The 17,155-nt window shown below is 41.7% G+C and overlaps 1 protein-coding gene across 10 annotated transcripts in view; it reads left to right on the top strand.

Annotated features, from left to right (window-relative positions):
- The window catches only part of MICAL3 (microtubule associated monooxygenase, calponin and LIM domain containing 3), a 159,656-nt gene that overhangs the window by 44,431 nt on the left and 98,070 nt on the right, over window positions 1-17,155 (top strand). For all 10 annotated transcript variants that reach the window (XM_017726253.1, XM_017726254.1, XM_017726255.1 and 7 more), the window contains exons 2-3: window positions 10,519-10,894; window positions 16,608-16,815. In XM_017726253.1, coding sequence (XP_017581742.1) covers window positions 10,631-10,894; window positions 16,608-16,815 — 472 coding nt within the window. In that variant the 5' untranslated portion in view covers window positions 10,519-10,630. The remainder of the gene's footprint in view (window positions 1-10,518; window positions 10,895-16,607; window positions 16,816-17,155) is intronic.

Here is a 17,155-nt window from a genome sequence, read left to right as displayed (position 1 = left end):
AGTTAGCCAGATCTTTTGGGTCCATGGTAAAAACAGAATTTGTGATAATTTCTGGGGTGTATGTATGGGAAATGACAGGGGAGTGGAGAGTAGACTTGGCTTTTACTGGTAGCTCCCAATGTAATAGGAAACAAATTCTTCACATTTCTCAGTCATCAAGTTGGAGAAAACTAAGCTTTCTTAACCGCAGCATTTGTTTCTGTTAGCATAAACTAATGGTAAATATGTAGATATTAAATTGTTCATTGCCAGTGAACAACTAGAGGGAGGGTAGTTTTCAGATGTTGAGGAGCCCAGGTTGTTCTGTGCAGTTAACGCTCTCCAGGAGCACTGTGTGGATTTCCAGGAAAGCAGCTACTGCCATGCTGTGGTTCTGCCACCACTCTTGGTCATTCCCAGTTTACAGAGCTGTTACCAGCCCATTCTGGCTGACTGAGCCTGAAAGCAGACGTTGAATGAAGTTGAAGAAAGTGCTTCTTAATTGCAGTATTTTTCTTTTCCAGACATGCCAGCAGCAGCCTGTTGGTATTGTCACTGAGAAGAGTCACAGGTGACCTGCAGTCTCTTGTGCTCCTCCTTGCTGCATTAAAAGCATTTTGGAAAAGGGTCATTCTGGCTAGTGCTCAAATATAGGATGTTATGGAATAAGAGTTTATGGAAATTACACAGTTTGAGTCCAGGGTCCAGAACTGAATCATCTGCCAGTGGAAATGCTGGACTGCCTTATGGGACAGATCCTGGCCTGTGTGCAGCACAGTAGCAAAGCAGTGCCTGGGTCCTGTCAAGCCATGCTGGGCAGAAGTTGTTTCACAATGCAGTCTGTGAGCATGGAGAGCTTTGCCTGTTAGGGAGGTGCACACAGATGTCTTCTACAAAAAGTGGTCGTAGGTCCCTTGGTGGGGGCTCTCAGACCCGCATTAAGCAAAGGCAATGCTCATGCCCCCTCACAGGGCTACTTCCTCTGCCAGATATCCTCAGATGAACCTTCCAACTATCTGCCTCAGACCCCCTGATATCCTTGCAGAGGAATGGCCTTTATCCAAAGGAGGGTGGAATTAAAAAGACTAGACGGAGCAGTCCTTGCGCATGAAAGGCAAAGAGAGAAGCTTTCATGTGTCCTCGCTACTAGGAACAAATTCTGCTGATGGCATCCTTACACTTAGGTTGAATTTAATCTCTGACTAATTCGTACCAAGTCTTTTCATGTCCCCACCAGTGCAGCTGTATTTGAGGACACTGGTAATGTCTGCCTCTGGAACTGATGACTGCCATCTTATTCCAGGAGCTGCCTGCCAAGGCCTCAGGGAGAGGAGAGTAAAACACAGAACCACCTCCACCTCTTTCCTCTCACTGGTTTCCTAACAGATTTTCGTTCACTCCAGGCACAGAGCTTGGCATGGTCTTTGCTGAGACCATGCGGGTTCCACGGCTGCAGGGGAATCGCTATCTGGGCAATTGAAACTGCTCAGTGTTCACTGAGAGTCAGTGTTCAGCCAAGTGGGGAGGGTGCTGCGTGGTTACTATTTATAACCTGTGTAACAATATGTGCAATTGGTACTATCTGATACCCAGAGCTGAAAGTTTGATGTTGCGAGTTTTGGTTTTCCCATTCTCTACCTACTGTTTGTATTACTTTTTGAGATTCTGGTACATTTTCTCATGCTACAGAATATAACCTCTTTATTCTGTTTGTCAAGGTTGAGCCCAGATGTTGAACTGGTTATTTGCTTACAATACATTCCTGTCTGCTGGTAAAATCTTTCCTTGTACCTATGAGGAAAATGAATGATGGGGAGGTATCAGACACACCAGATTGTGTGATAGAGACAAACTTTCATTAAGTTGCTGGATTTGATCAGTTGTCATTTGATGGTCTCACAGTTTGTTAGTTGCTAAGGGTTGGATTTTGCTTTGCTTTTTAAAATTATTATCCTTACTGAGAATTGTGGAGCATGCCAGAGTGCAAAAGGTTGGTATTCTTATCTTGGAAAGAGGAAAGATTTACATGAGTAAATTTATCGAGGGTTAATACTAAACGAAGTTTAAGATACTGTCAAGAACTCCAAAATGTAAGCACAGTAAAAGTATTTTGAGGAAAGGATGGGATAAAGACTTTTTTCCCCTCTGAAAATAAAGTCAGGAATGCAGCCTGGGAGAGGTTAGAGAGGAGGTTTGTGGGATGTGTGGAATAGACCTCAACCAAACGATCTAATTTATGAAATAAAAGTTACAGGATTGTTGTGTGGGTGTGTTTTCTTCCTGTGACAAATTGGGATTTAGCATTGTGTCCATTGAACATGTTCAGTATCTCTCCTGTTACCTAGAAGCCCCATACCTTTCGAGTCTAACAAGTAGATTTTACTGTAAGAATGAGGTGTAACTCCATAGTGAATGGATCAAAAAAGATAAGCCAAGCCATGATGGAAAGTAGTCTTCTGGTTCCTTTCAAAGCCTGCTTGGTGCCCTGCTCAGACTCTGCTCAGTCAGTAGTGCTCTTGCTGAGGTGTGTAATTCTCCGCCTCTGCAAAACAAAATGAAATTGCTTAATTGTATATTATGGTCTAATCTAGTGGCTGATGTGGGAGGACAGTACATGGCTGTGGAGCCTGTGGAGCATTAAGAAACAGCCTGATCTAACCTAGATTGAGTTTGTTGTCATGGCCATTTCTGATTTTAGATGTACAGACAGACTGCAGAGCACATATTTTCATGCATAACTTGGAAGGAGAACGGAAGGCTGGGGTAGTGGTTTGAGTTACAGGAGCAGGGTATACCCATGAGTGGTTATAAACACACGGTGGGGTTTTCTTTGGCAGCAGTTGAAGCTTGAGGGTGTCAGCCTGCTCTGGGGGGGCTGGGGACAGGGCATATTGGAGCAGCAGATAGCTGGGATGTAGAGTGACAGATTACCAGTGACCTCATCTGCAGGTGAGTCTTTGAGACGCTGTTCCTGGTTGGACTTTCCTTGTTAAGGGAAAGGAGGTGGCAGTTCTGGAGGTCTGGGTTTAAGGTCCAATTTCTTAGGTGTTTTTTTCGATTCTGCATGTACATTTTACGTGGTAATTATACAGGCCACAGTTGCGCCCATGGGTTATAGCATGATCCCAACCCTTCCTGAACTTGTCCTAGAATAAAGCTTGGGATTTGTTTTGTTTTTAAAGTTCAGCAGCCTCTAAATGAAGTGGTTTGTGGGCTGGAGAAATCTTTATAGCTTTTTTATTCAAATATCTATTTACTTAGATTTCTTGGCTCCCAGAAGAGTCTTGCAAGATGTGTATAGGGAAGAAGATTCCAAAATTTTAAACTTCCTCTGCTTTCTGTAATCAGTCTTCTTCCACAGAAAATGGTTATACATCCACTAACTAATCTGTAATCTGTTTGAGCTGCTCTGTGCAGGGGATTTGTGATGCCATACCTAGCTGACTGTGTAAGAATGGTGAAATTCGGAATCTTCTAATCCTGTTTTCTAACTCCCTTGTCCTCCACCACTTCCTTTCGGGAAGTGCTTGCCTCTTTTCCACACCCATAACAGCTGAGAGTTGGAAGCAGCACAAATAAAACTTGCTTTCCATGTTCATTTTTTACTGTCTGTAGCTGGAATATTTGTTTGTGAGAGTCTGGATTTGCCGAACCACAGAGGGGTGAGCCTTGGAGTTAAAAGTCTAGGCATCTATCTGCTGTGATTAAAATAAATGCTGGCACAAATGACCAGTCTTTGAGCTTGCTTCTGAGGTGCCTAAGTGTTTCTCTTAATGACTGACACAAATCAAGGTGGCTTTGGTAAATTCAGCCTCGTTTGGATCCCGTGACTCTAAGTAGTGATAAGTAATCTTTGCCCTATGTAAGGGGGAATCACAGAATCAATGAGGTTGAAAAAGACCTCTGGGATCACCAAGTGCAACCTATGGCCAAACCACCACCATGTCAACCAGACCACAGCACTCAGTGTCACCTCCAGTCTTTCCTTAAACACCTCCAGGGATGGTGACTCCACCAGCTCCCTGAGCAGTCTGTTCCAGTGCCTGACCACTCTTTTCATTGAAGAAATTCTTCCTGATGTCCAGTCTGAACCTCCCCTAGCACAGCTTGACTGTCGTCTTGTCCTGTCACTTGTTCCCTGGGAGAAGAGGCTGACCCCACCCTGGGCCACATCTTCCTTTCATGTGGTTATAGAAAGTGATAAGGGCACTCCTGAGCTTCCTCTTCTCCAGGCTAAACAGCCCCAGCTCCCTCAACTGTTCCTCACAGGGCTAGTGCTTCAGAGCCTTCACCAGCTTTGTTCCCTTCCCTGGACAATCAGGTAATGAAAGGGAGAGCTGAAGCACATTAAGTGGAAACAAGTGCACATAACAGAAAGCAAGCACATACTGCAGAAGGTGCTAGAGATTTTCATTTTTCAGATCTCTGAACCATTTTACAGGCTCAATAAAGAATGGTAGTTTATTTCCTCTTGTCACTTGCAGATCCTTTGGTTCTATCTGTCTCTTTGTTCCTGTTGATTATGTTTTCTCCTTTGCAATTGCTTTTGTGATCGTTGCAGCCTGTGTTTTGGTACTAGGTTCTGGCAGATAGAAGCTTTTGCTTATATAAATTTTTGCAAATGTGTTCATGTGAATTTCATTGGTGAATTTCTTTTATGAGATTTTTTTTTTTTTTTTCAAAATACGAATACAGGCTCTATTTGTTTTCTCCCTGTGCCATGGAATGGTTTGGGGTGATCAGTGCACTGGCAGAATCTGGAGACCTCAGTGGACTTGGCTTACTGAGCTGCAGAGGTCATTAAAGTGTGTTTGTAGCCTCCAGTCTTCGTTCTGCTCAGAGTTTCTAATTGGGGCAGAACAGTGTTCTTGTTCTCCAATGTTCAGTAAAGCTTTTTTCAAAAAAGCTGGTGTTTCTGGTGTTTCTTGTGGTATCCACAGCATGCTAGCTTGGAAAAATGAATGGGTGCGTGTCCTGTATCGTGTCACAAGCTGATATACCTTGCTGTGCTAAGGCAGCCAATTTGTTTTATCCCCGTTTGAAGTCATAGAAATAAAGTTTTGTGGAAGTGTAATTCTGGTAATTGTAGGAGCCTTTTTTTGGTTGTTTTTTAAAGAGGCACTTTTCTCAGGTTACTATAGTGTTTGCAGAACTCTGGGGAAGTGCAGCTTGTAAAACTGGGTGGGAACTAACTTTAGGATGGATTTCTATGTTGAAATGTAACATTAGGAACAGCTTCAAAGCACTTCACATGAGGGAATGACATTCAACTTTGTTGCTCTGTTATGTGGTGGTGTGAGAATGAGACCTATCCAGATGTCCTACTATTATTCCCTTATCATCCTGTGAGGGGACAGCTACCTCTTCCTCAGTATAATTTCCTTTTTTTTTCTTCCAAAGAAAAGTGTTCATCTGTTTCTTGGTCTCTCTCTTTGTTAGTGTTCATTCAGTGTAGGGACTGCTATGATCAAAGAGTTGTGTATGAGAGCAGCAGCAAAATGTGTTTTTTGAGTTCTCATAGATAAAAGGTTGCACTTTGTAAGTCAAATGCTTTCAGTAGTTGTGTTGTGGCATTGAAGAAATGGTTAGTAATAAGCAACGTACACATTTTTCTTCTGTACCTTGATGTGAATTTGGGAACCAAAACATTTTCTGTAACTGCTTCTGTATTTGTATGTTTCCATGTTCTTGGATATAATTAGCATTTCTTCTCAAGTCAGTACTGGGTAGAGTTTTTCTTGACATGAGAGTTCTATGAAGTGTTTGTGTATGTGCTAAGAACAGGTTCTTGTATTTGCAGCCAAGTTCATATTTGGTTTCTCTTTCTCCCACTTTTGGCCTCACTTGGGAGGGAGGGTAGACAGGAAAGAGGTGGAGACCCAAAAGACTCTCTCCCATGTGGTGGGCAGAAGAGCACCAAGTCAAGTTTAATAGGTTTATTAAAACACAGTTTTTTGACAGCTTATTTGCTTGAGTCTTGAATGTTATGAACGGGAACCGATCTAAACACTATCTTAAAACATGCTGTGGACAGTGCTGATGTAAAAGGGAAGCTGCAAACAATGGCAACCACGCCTTTGTCCTCCTGCTTTCCCCTCCTTGGTCTGCATAATATGGAGCTAAAATAGTTGCCAGTTTTGGCTTTAGCTTTTCTTGTCAAAATTGTCCTCTTTTTGCCATCTGTTCCACAGTCTTACCGCTGCCCTAAAGCTGTACTTTTGGTACCTGTGATCACTTAGAAAGTCATGAACATATTGTAGAAAATCCATTTCTTCAGTTTTAGCTAAAAGTAAAAGAAATTAAATCTTGGAAATGAAAACAGTTTTTTCATTTGTTGGAATAAAGATTTTTTGGCTTCCTAAAGAAGGGAGGCTTACAGGATTGAGCCGTTTGTTCATCTGCTTTTCAGTTCATCCTTAATAACTTTTCAACAATTTCATCCAGATTCAATGAGGAAGAAGAGTCTCAAAGGTAATTGGTTTCCTACAAGAAAACTGGAGGCTGGGTGGAGGAGAGAGACAAAAATAGGTGTCCCCACTGTCTGCAGCATAAGCTTAACTATAATCTGTGCTTAGACTTTTGCTAGCCAAGTTGCAAGTGTGTCCTGGCTGCCTGGCTACTGCAGTAATCTCGGAGTTTCCAGAGCATGTTTCTGAGTCTTGCTTAGGCAGAAGCTACAGAAGGGGCAGTGAAAGGGAGGCAAGGGCATGGGGGATGTTGCTGGAGAGCAGTTTTATGGTCATGGACCAGTCCGCTTTCAGATTCCATGTGGTATTGCCGCTTCTTCTTGATGTCTGACTTCTCAGAGATTTGTCTGTCAAGGGTGCATCCAGGGTGTTTGCCTGGCTGTGAAATAACTCAAATGCAAGAAAGCATTTACATTGTGCTCAAAGAAACTCAGCGTTCTGAGGTGCAGCTGGGCAGTTACTTTGGCACATGTTTTATTCACTCCTGGTTTAGGCTAGAGGGAACAAGCTGTGAATGTAGATGGAATTAACTCAATAATTTCTGATGGAAAAAAAAGAGATTGCTGAAAAATACTTTCCCACAGTATTTTATTCTTTTCCCGGGCTCAAGGCATTGCTTGAATGAACACTTTTAACAAAATTAGGATGGAAATGTAGAGGAGGGTGGTGACTCATATAGTGGGGGTTTATTTGCCTGAAATATATAAGCCCTGCATTTGCAACACTTGCTGCAGAACTTCAATTTGTACAACCAAATTCATTATGTGTAGAATTTGCAAAATCTCTTCTTGTCTCTTGCCTTTGGCAGAAGTAGGGCACTGGGCCTTCTTTTCTCGTGTATGCATTTGATAAAATATTCATGTTCCTGCATCTGTGGTGACTCTTCGAAGGAACCACCACCTGGAATTATTCACTGCCTGCATCTCTGTGTTTTTCATTGGTTTCTTTTGTCCTTGGGCGAGTACTGGAGGTCCTGAGGGTACTTGGAGCCATGAGTCAGTGACAACCTCCTGCTATTATTGTAAATAGCAACGTGAACACTGTTCTTGCATGCGTTTTTCCACGGGCTTTGTCTTCCTCGCCCAATGCCACAGCCAAGGAATTCGCAGAGCTTCTGAGTCAGCAATCAGCTGCCTCGAGACAAAACATGCAGGATACTGCAGACTTGCAGAACAGCCAGCAAGGCACACAAGTACCCTGGAAACCTGGCAAATAACTCTTGCCTGCCCTTGCTTTCCTCCTGTAATTTCCATGTTCTCTGACGTGTTGCTTATGGGTTCCAAGGGCTTGGGGTGTTTACATCAGGAATGCAGAGTTCTAGGGAGTGACCTAATGTGGTGACTGAAGCCTGGGTGTTTCACCTGGGGGCATAACTGATTTCCCAGGCTGTGTGAAGCAGGATGTCAGTAGAGCTGCCGTGCTAAGGTGGCCCCCGGAATGTGCTGGCTCAAGTGACCTGCTTTCTGCAGGTTTGGCTCCTGGCTTGGCAAACCCTGGACACGGAGCAGTAAGTTCCTAGAGTGACAGGAGGTTGGGTTTTAACTTTGGAGTCTTTGAGCAGTGCAAAACCAATGCCGCTTCACTTCCTTGGTGAAAAACTGCGGGAGAAGCAAGAGTAAGAAATGATCCCTATGGTGTCCTTACATCTGGGTTTATCAGTAGTGGAATGTGGACTAACAGACCTAAGTTGTGACTCCACTTAATTGAGGTCATGTAACTTCTATTGCTTTTTCTGAAGAAGTCTCAGTCATCCAAAGCACTGGTGTAAAGTGAGTGTTTGGATGGTAGAGTGGGGGTGCAAGAGGTGGGGGAACATAGGAGAAGAGTATTCAGCTTGGAATGTTGTGCTGTTAATGAGGCATATGGGTTTAGACTGTGGGTATTTTGTTGTGTTTGTATGACACAGGCACACTGAAATGACTCCTTCAGAGTTAGAGGTGTTTTGTTGGAGTTCATTGTAATATTTTTCTTGAGAACAAAAGAGGAGACACAGGCTTTCAGTACGTGATAGGGCCAGAAGAGAGGTGGAGAGGGACTTTTTACAAGGACATGCATTATAGGACAAAGGGGGGATGGGATGGTTTCAAACTGTTAGAGGGCGGGTTTAGACTGGATATTGGAAAGTTGTTCTTTACTGTGAGGGTGCTGAGACACTGGCACAGGTTGCCCAGAGAAGCTGTGGATGCTCCATCCCTGGAAGTGCTCAAGAACCAGTTTAGATGGAGTTTGAGCAACCTGGTCTAGTGGGAGATGTCCCTGCCAATGGCAGGGGCATTGGAACTATGTGATCTTTAAGGTCCCTTCCAAACCAAACCATTTTAGAGTTCTCTGACTTAGGCCTCTGTAGGGGTGCAGTGGTTTCCCTGAGATGCAAGCATGGAGCACATTTCCAGCTTCACAGCCGTGAAATTAAGATGGAAAAATAAGGAAAGCAGTTCCATCCTGCTTAGTGAGCAGTACTGATATGGGCATGGGCGTCGCTGTCAGCCAGTTAGAAAAGCAGCTTCATGGGTACTGAGTCCTCTAAGGCAGTTGTCCTAATAAAGTTAGAATTGCCTTCTGCACTATAACCCATTGTTGTACTTTGACTTCTGTAGGAACTTTTATTTTTAAAAACTACCAGTTTGTGGCTGTATGTAAAGGTTTCCAGGCCTCTTCTGCTGTTTCTAAACATAAACGATAAATACCATGTTAGGCTGAAAAGCAGGAGTGCCCAAATAAACTGCTGCAGAGCTGCCATATGGGAGGGGAAGAGACATGAGCTGTACTGTTTGGCTTGGCTTCCTGTCTGCTGGAAGCAGGAAAAGAGCTGGTGGGAATCTAAAAAGTTTTATCCAAGTCCACATATTTCCCTTTTTACCTTAATACCCTTTGCAAAAAAACAAAGGGCAAAAAGCACCTCAGAAGTGCTTTCACTTCAATAGTTCATGCATGTTCCCATGCTGCCTTCGTATCTGAAGGCAAACAGAGCTATTCTTTCCCAGAGAGCAGGGTAATCTAGTGTATGTACTTAGTATTATGCATAAAAGAAAGAAGAAGGCTTATTATATATAAAAGAGAGAGGAAGAGAAGATATCTATTCTCTAAACAAAATCTGTAATTGTGATTGAAACAATTAATTCTGTAGGTCTCCAGCCTGCTTCTGAGGGACCCCAGAAAGGAGTAGCAGAGCTCATGATAGCAGATCTGCCCCAGCAGATTAAAGTAGACCCCAGCTGCCCCCCAAAATTTTGTATGGGCCTGCACATCAAAAGAAGTTGAGAACCACAGAATAGAGGAATTAGTATGGGAATCTTAGAAGGATCATGCACCAGCCATATTTCACTCTTAGGCTGCTCACTTACTGACAGAAAGATGTGTGTAGGCTTTAGGTAAGGGAAATGTTTGTACTGCTTGATGCAACAGAGACAGGCTTCCTTTTTTCAGTCTTGACATATTTTCCTAAGAAATTGATTGCTATTAGCAGGTTTAACTCATTTTTAAGATCACAGTGATGATCGCTGTGCAAAAACCAGTCTTGGCAAGGGCTCTATATCGGCTTGTGCTATGCCATCCTTTCTCATCTTTATTTATCATGACCAAAGACACATGTCTTTTTAGAATGAAGGAACCAAAGCTTATTTTACTGATGGAGTACCAACTCCTGAAGTACTTTGTGGTTAGCAGTGTTTTTAAGACCAGCCCGTAACCATTGCTGTGGTGTTACACAGTAACTGCGACATAGCAGGTCAGCCTGTTTTGTTTTACAACTTCTGTCCTCTCCCAGACATTGTGGGACATCTGCCTGTTTATTTGTAACTTCTCTGCTCTTCATGCAGAAAGAGTTTTGATAAAACTTCCAAGGCACTGGCTCAGGTTAAAGTATTTTGTGATTTAACAGAGGTGTGAGATGTGCTGCTGTCTGCAGTGAGGCTCAGTGAATTCTGCTTCAGTCAGCTTGGGCAGAAATCCTTGGGATATCAATCAGCTGAGGACTGACTGGGAATCTGGGCTCTCAGTTCAGCAAGACAAAACTTTGGAACGAAAAAGAAAAGAGCAAGTTCAGTTACACTTTCTTCTTTTTATTTTCTAGGTTAATAATGCTTGTAAGCCAGAGGTGAAAGTGGCTCAGCGGAGCAACATCGGGAAATCTGGCAGACTGGAAGAGCACAGCTGCCCCCCTGGGCAGCTGCCAAGTGTGAAGCATGGAGGAAAGTAAGAACGAGAAGGTGAACCAGGCTCACGTTCTCTTCGACAGATTTGTCCAGGCTTCCACCTGCAAGGGGACTCTCAAGGCTTTCCAAGAGCTCTGTGACTACCTAGAACTAAAGCCTAAGGACTATCGTTCCTTCTATCACAAACTCAAGTCCAAGCTCAATTACTGGAAAGCCAAAGCCTTGTGGGCCAAATTGGATAAAAGAGGCAGCCATAAGGACTACAAGAAGGGGAAAGCATGCGCCAACACGAAGGTAAGAGGCTCATTCGCCGTGGTCCTATTACCCAATCTCTCTGGCATACACAGTAAAAAGGTATGGATGTAGAAAGATGTTGCCTGGTGTCACTATAAGCCCAGGCAAGTTTCAGGAATGTTCTCACAATTTTAGCATTTGGTGAGCAATCAGAAGTTCCTTTTGTCACCACCGGATGTGACTGCTCACCTGAATGTTTGTATTTTATCCAGGAGAAGCAGCCAGCAAGTTTTTACGTTGTGAGTTTCTGTGGCATCAGTCCTATAGATGGCTTGGAAAATCTTAATTGGTAAACCTTTAATCTTGGTCGACTTTCTTTTGCATTTTGACGGTAACAGGAATGTGTGCTGTTGGAGTCTAGGATACAAAATATGCATGTTTGGAAATTTCCAGTTTTAATTTAAAAATTCTCATGACTCTCTCAGGAAAACGGAGCTTTTCTGCCAATTTGGCAAAACAGACTGTTTGCCATTATTTAGAAAGTGATCATTTATATTCTAGGTTCAAAGAAAAAAAATATGCTGTGGAAACTCACACCAGTTCTTTTTAAAAGGTTGGTATGTGTGGTATTTACTGCAGGAATTCCTGCTTTTACACACACACACAGAGCATTTTACTTTTTTTTTTACCTGAATTATTGTGAGCTGGCATTTAGGTGCTGCACCTCCTTGGACAGTGCAGTTTGAAAGCAGTTCTTTATATCTGTTATTGATACGTGAATAGAATAGGTTGGTTTTGTAAATAATTAAGCACTCTTTTTTTTTGGCTCCTCCCCCATTTCGGGCTGGGCGAGCTGGGGCTGATCGGAATCCTTTCATTTTTGGGGGAATAATTAAGCACTCTTTTTTTTTTTTTTTTTTCCCCCCCCCAAAAAAAGGCAAATACTGCAGAAGAGGATAAAATTAGAACAAGATTCTGTCTTCCTTCGTTGAGGACAATAGATGCTGCTCTTTCTCTTGAATAGTCACCTCTTGAGAGAAGGAAATACTTTAATTGGAGGAATTAATGATTAATTCCTTAGTATAGAATTGAGGGACAAATACATCTTGTTTAGAGAATGTAGTTTCAGATCTGTGGACTTTTATTTTCTCCCAATTAGATATTAGAAAGTTATGTTAGTTTCTTAATTGTTTATCTTGTTTCACTTTCCAGTGGCCATTTTCATATGGATGGAGGCGTTTATAATGAATTACTATAGTAACACTTGGTAAACTCTGACAATCAAACAATTGGGCACTGTTGGTAGTCACAGTGGGCAGTAGCTTCGACACCCCAAAAATCCGACCACTGTTAAGGTTTACATTTTTCAGGCAACATAAGAAAGGAAGGATTTACAGGAAGATAAAGGTAGTAAATGATGTTTGTGTATACTTAGGAATAAGCCTTCCAAGTGCTATGAGCATCATGGAGAAAAATTCTAAATTTTCTGCAAAAATTTATTGCCCTGTGCATTCATTAGATCCAGGATTTGCTTTTATTTTGAATGGAATATAACGGGTTGAAGTGAGTTAGGGTGTTTAAGTCTGTGGAATGAAGATAGGTGGTTTATGCTTTCCTGAGAAAGAGATGGGAGGGAGCAAGATGCAGAGGTCTTTTAACTTATTTGAATAATAGACTATAAGAGTGATTTTTGCATCTAGGCTCTGATTGTGTTTGTTAACACTGTGGAAAATGTTGCTTCAATAATAGAGATGAAACATTAAAGAGGAGATTTGATAGGAGGGTAAGTGAATAGTGCTTGATTGTGAGAGCATATGAAAAACCAGATGTGAGCAGAGGGTGATATCCATCTGTGAAAGGCATTCAGAAAATCGAGTGTGACATTTATCTTGAAGGGAAGTGGTGAGCTGAGTTTAGAAGGACATTAAATGCGTTGATGCAACACAGACAGGCTTCCTTTTTTCCGTCTTGACATATTTTCCTAAGAAATTGATTGCTGTTAGCGGGTTTAACTCATTTTTAAGATGAAGGGCTCCATTTGGCTTTGTTGGGCTTGAATTAACATCTGGGCAGCCACAAGGAAATGTCAGAAAGGTAGAGATTTTAGCTTGGCCAAAAAGCAGCCAAGTCTTGAGTTGGAGAAGTTTTGTGAATTGACAGCTCTGACAAAGCTGATTGAACCAGTGTCTCTGAATGAGGTGATGCAAAGACAGTTTATCGAGGAAGATCACGCAAGAGATCATGGGTGAAGCCCCCGGGAAGTTGGCAGTGAGAGAAATCAGAGTCCTTCAGATGGTGCTCTGAAAGTGGTTGGAGACCCAGAGGAGTACGGAGGCTTAAAAGTCATTAGAAAAGGGTGTGCTTTGAATAAATACGTGTAACCAAATGTCTTTAAAACATCTCTTCAAGTACACTTATAAAGTGGATAAAAGGAGTAAAGCATCCTGGGAATGATGTTTGACTGAAGAGGTTGCTAGGGATTTCATGTCATCCAAAAGCTTAACCTATTTCATACACCAAAGCCAAGCTAAAGAGAGTTAAAATGGAATTGGAGAACTGGAATCAAGAGAGTGGTTATAGAAGTAGCATGTGGTGAGGTGGTGATGAGATAACCAGAGAGGCTCATGAGCTCATATGTGACTGTCCCTCATTGAATTGATGAGAGAGAAACCTCAGAACTTGCTGGTGTTGGTGTGAAGGACACAGTGATGGGAGAGAGCAATGACTGCAGTGGACATTTTTTAAACTAAATTTCACTATGTATTCCTCTTATCTTTTCATATATGTTTCTATTAATTTTTTGTTTCCTATCCTAATGGTATCTGCCATTAAATGTTTAAATGTAGTTCCTAGGAGATAATCATAACTGTTCAAAGCAGAGGCCTTTTGAGAACTGAATCATGTCTGAGTTGATGTTTCCTAACTCACTTAGCTTTATATTTCTAATGCTTAATGTAATTTGCAAACTGTTGATTAAAAGGTACAGAAATTTAAGTGAGCACGTGAAGATGATAGAATTTAAAATAAAGATTAGGGTTTTATCCATGGCATAGTAGAAGCTGATCATGTCTTTAGGAAGCCTGGCTTCTGTACACTTGAAAATAAACTTCATACTTTGTAGGATAGCTCTTAACTGCCCATTTAAACATTGTTCAGGGGTGAGGTGCTGTGCCTGGAGTTGGGCAGTTTGTGCACATGGCCAGCATCCAGGCTAACCGGAATTCAGATAATCAGAGTTCATGAAAGCAAGTTTTGGACGTGATGGGTTGTTCAAATGTAAATAGTTACAAATGGTGCTCTCTCTTCATTGGTTATACAGAGAATACAGCATTTCAGTTTGCATTTAATGTTCCATTACCATGGTGTTGTTACTGGAAACTTAATATAATCTGTCTGAAAGATCTTGAGCAAGAAGTGTTTTTGAGGGGTGAGACTGCTTCAGTGCAGGGAGTTGCAGCAATTGCTTGGAGTCATTGAGGGGAAAGGGAACAAGGAATAACAGTAGCTGCCTTTATTTGGCTGGACTTGGCATCTCATGGAGTTACTGCTGTCTGAGAGTATCAGAAGGTGGTTTTTTATGAGACATCTGAAACTGGAAGAAGCATTAGAGGTGGAAAAAAATCTTTTCTATTTTTAGTTGTGCTTAGAATTTGTTTTATAACAACATAATTTAATGTTTTTGTGAGGCTATTAAAAAAAAGGCAACTTTGACCATAAATTACTTACCTGAGTATTTTACATTCAGAACATCTAGAATATGAAACATAACCTAAATGCTTTTTAACCACATCCTACTATGAGGGCAGGGAGGAAGGATAGAGAGGAAAAAATCCTTTAGGTTCCTGTGACAAAATTGCAGGCAACTAGTTTATAATTCCATGAAACCTGAGTCTGAATAGTCTGATTTTAGTACAGTTCCTTTGCTGTTGTGTACTCCATCATAAATATTTTATATGTGGAAATTTATCAAAGAATGAAAGTCACCCAATTCAGTGTGTTCTTGTTGCTTATTGAAATCCAGGCTCTTTGAAGATTGTAGTTTTCAGCCAAGCAAAATTATTACCTGGATAAATATGATATGCTGAGCTAATTTTCCAGGAAGTTTAAAAAAAAGACAAGGTGGTGTTTGGGAGTTACACTTACCTACAAAGACAGCAATATTAGATTGGAAGAATTGAGGATCCTAGTTGAGGATCCCTTATATCAAATTACAACATGGACACCTGTTCAATACACAGTTTTATTTAGGTATTTATTAGCTCAGAGGTTGGGCTTGCCTTTTGTTCCAAATACTTTCAGATTCCTGAAGGTACTAAAGAAGCAGTGGTGTTATTATTCCCTTCCCTTTTGTCTAGACTTGGATCTCTGCCCTCAGATTTATGTGATTTCTTATCTTACTCAGTAGTCTTACATGGAATTTGCATGTCAGTAGCTATGTCATCACTGCTGGTTTTCCATCATTCAGGCTTTACATTTGCAGTTTCACGGTGCTTGCAGAATTTTTTGCCCCAGTGAATAAGTGGTGGGAATGTGGCAGCCTGTAAAATTTGTCAAATGGGGATGACCACTGAACACAAAGTTTTGCTTTGGGATTGGCTGTTTATCAGAGCACTGGCTCATGGTTAGATTCTGGCATTTTAAAGAATTTCTCAAAGAGCTTTCTTATGCAGCCACAAGGATAAATAAGGATCTGGAAAAGAATCACATGGCAGCAGCAGCCGCCTCTGTAGCAAGGTCTTTATTCTGTGTGTCTGGTTTACTCAGTGGAAATCAAAGTACAATAATGATATGACAAAATGGACTGTGTACTGTATTTATGTGACTGCACGTACCAACACTTTCTTTGTGGACCTCGGTTTCTGTGGGTAAGAAGTGTCTATGACTATCTTGGCTTTTTAATCTGAAATTATTTTGCTGTATCATTCTGTTCTCAGAAGGTACTTCAACACTAGACACGCACGTATGTTGCGTTCTCAAGTTGTTTATTAGCATCTGATGGTGTTTGTGAAGTAGAGTGGAAAAAGATAAGAGAAGGTGAAAGACCTTTGATATGACAAAGGTTGGGTTGGAGAAAGGATTTGTCTGGTCACACAAAGTTTGTATTTACATGATGTTGACTTCCCTGAAGTCTCCTTTGCTGCAGTAGTAGAAGCACCAAAGCACCAACAAAAGCATAAGTTAGAGTGCTCTGACTTGGCTACTCTGTTATTTTGAAGTGATGGTGTTTATAAAAACATTAGTATCTTGTGTTTATCTGCTGTAGCTGTTGCAATGCTACTGAAGATATTCTTAAGAAAGGCCAGCTCAAGATTTGGAAGATGAGGAAAACTTGTCATTGCTCCTTTTTTATTTTTTTATTTTTTTATTTTTTAGGTTTGGTTTTGTTTTTTTTTTTTTTTAAGAAATAAAATGGAATATGGGAGGGAGAAGCCTTCAGAAATATTGCTGTTCTCCAGGTACTTATAGAGCTTGGAGACTATGACTAGGCAGCTCTTCTTAGAGCAAGGGTTGCAAGAACACTGTTTTACTTGCCTGCTTCCTCAGTCTTTTCACTGCTCTGCAATATACTTCATTTTCAGGTCTTGGTTACTGCTTTAACCGTATCAATGGCAGAACTTGGCAGGTAGAAATAGAAGGACTGACCTGATATTTCAGCTTATGTTTCAGACAAAGAGCACTTACTCCCAAGAGCCATGGGATGCTTGGAAGCTGCTGCAGAAATCCCTATTTCCTCCAAGGACTGTGCAGTTACCGTGTGCTGGTTGTTTTGCAGTGTCTGATAATTGGGGCTGGACCCTGTGGCCTTCGTACAGCCATCGACCTGTCGTTCCTGGGAGCCAAGGTGGTGGTCATAGAGAAGAGGGATGCCTTTTCCCGCAATAACGTGCTGCATTTGTGGCCATTCACCATCCATGACTTGAGGGGCCTCGGCGCCAAAAAGTTCTATGGCAAATTCTGTGCAGGATCCATAGACCATATCAGTAAGTACAGCCACTGCTGGACACAGCAGCACCTCCTGGGTTCTTCCTGGGGAGAAGGAGGTGAGGCTGTGGGGTAATGAAAATTCAGCCTACACCAGTCCCTGCTCTCAAGTAGTTACGGTACAATCCGGCATTACCTTTGCATCATTTATTCTGGGCTAGTCGTGACATTTAGACATGCAGTGTTCATCTGTCATCTTTTAGACATTCCCAAGGCATAGCTTCTTCCTACTCTGAAAAGTACACTTAATGCTCAAACTGCTTGGTGGTTTGTTTTTTCTTTTTTTGGATGGATAATTTTTTTATTTTTTGCTTATACATTCCTGCAGCTGTCACATTA

The sequence above is a fragment of the Corvus brachyrhynchos genome, unplaced genomic scaffold, assembly GCF_000691975.1.
Source record: "Corvus brachyrhynchos isolate BGI_N302 unplaced genomic scaffold, ASM69197v1 scaffold191, whole genome shotgun sequence".
In the NCBI taxonomy this organism is placed as follows: Eukaryota; Metazoa; Chordata; class Aves; order Passeriformes; family Corvidae; genus Corvus; species Corvus brachyrhynchos.
This window is presented reverse-complemented; position numbering and strand designations above follow the sequence as displayed.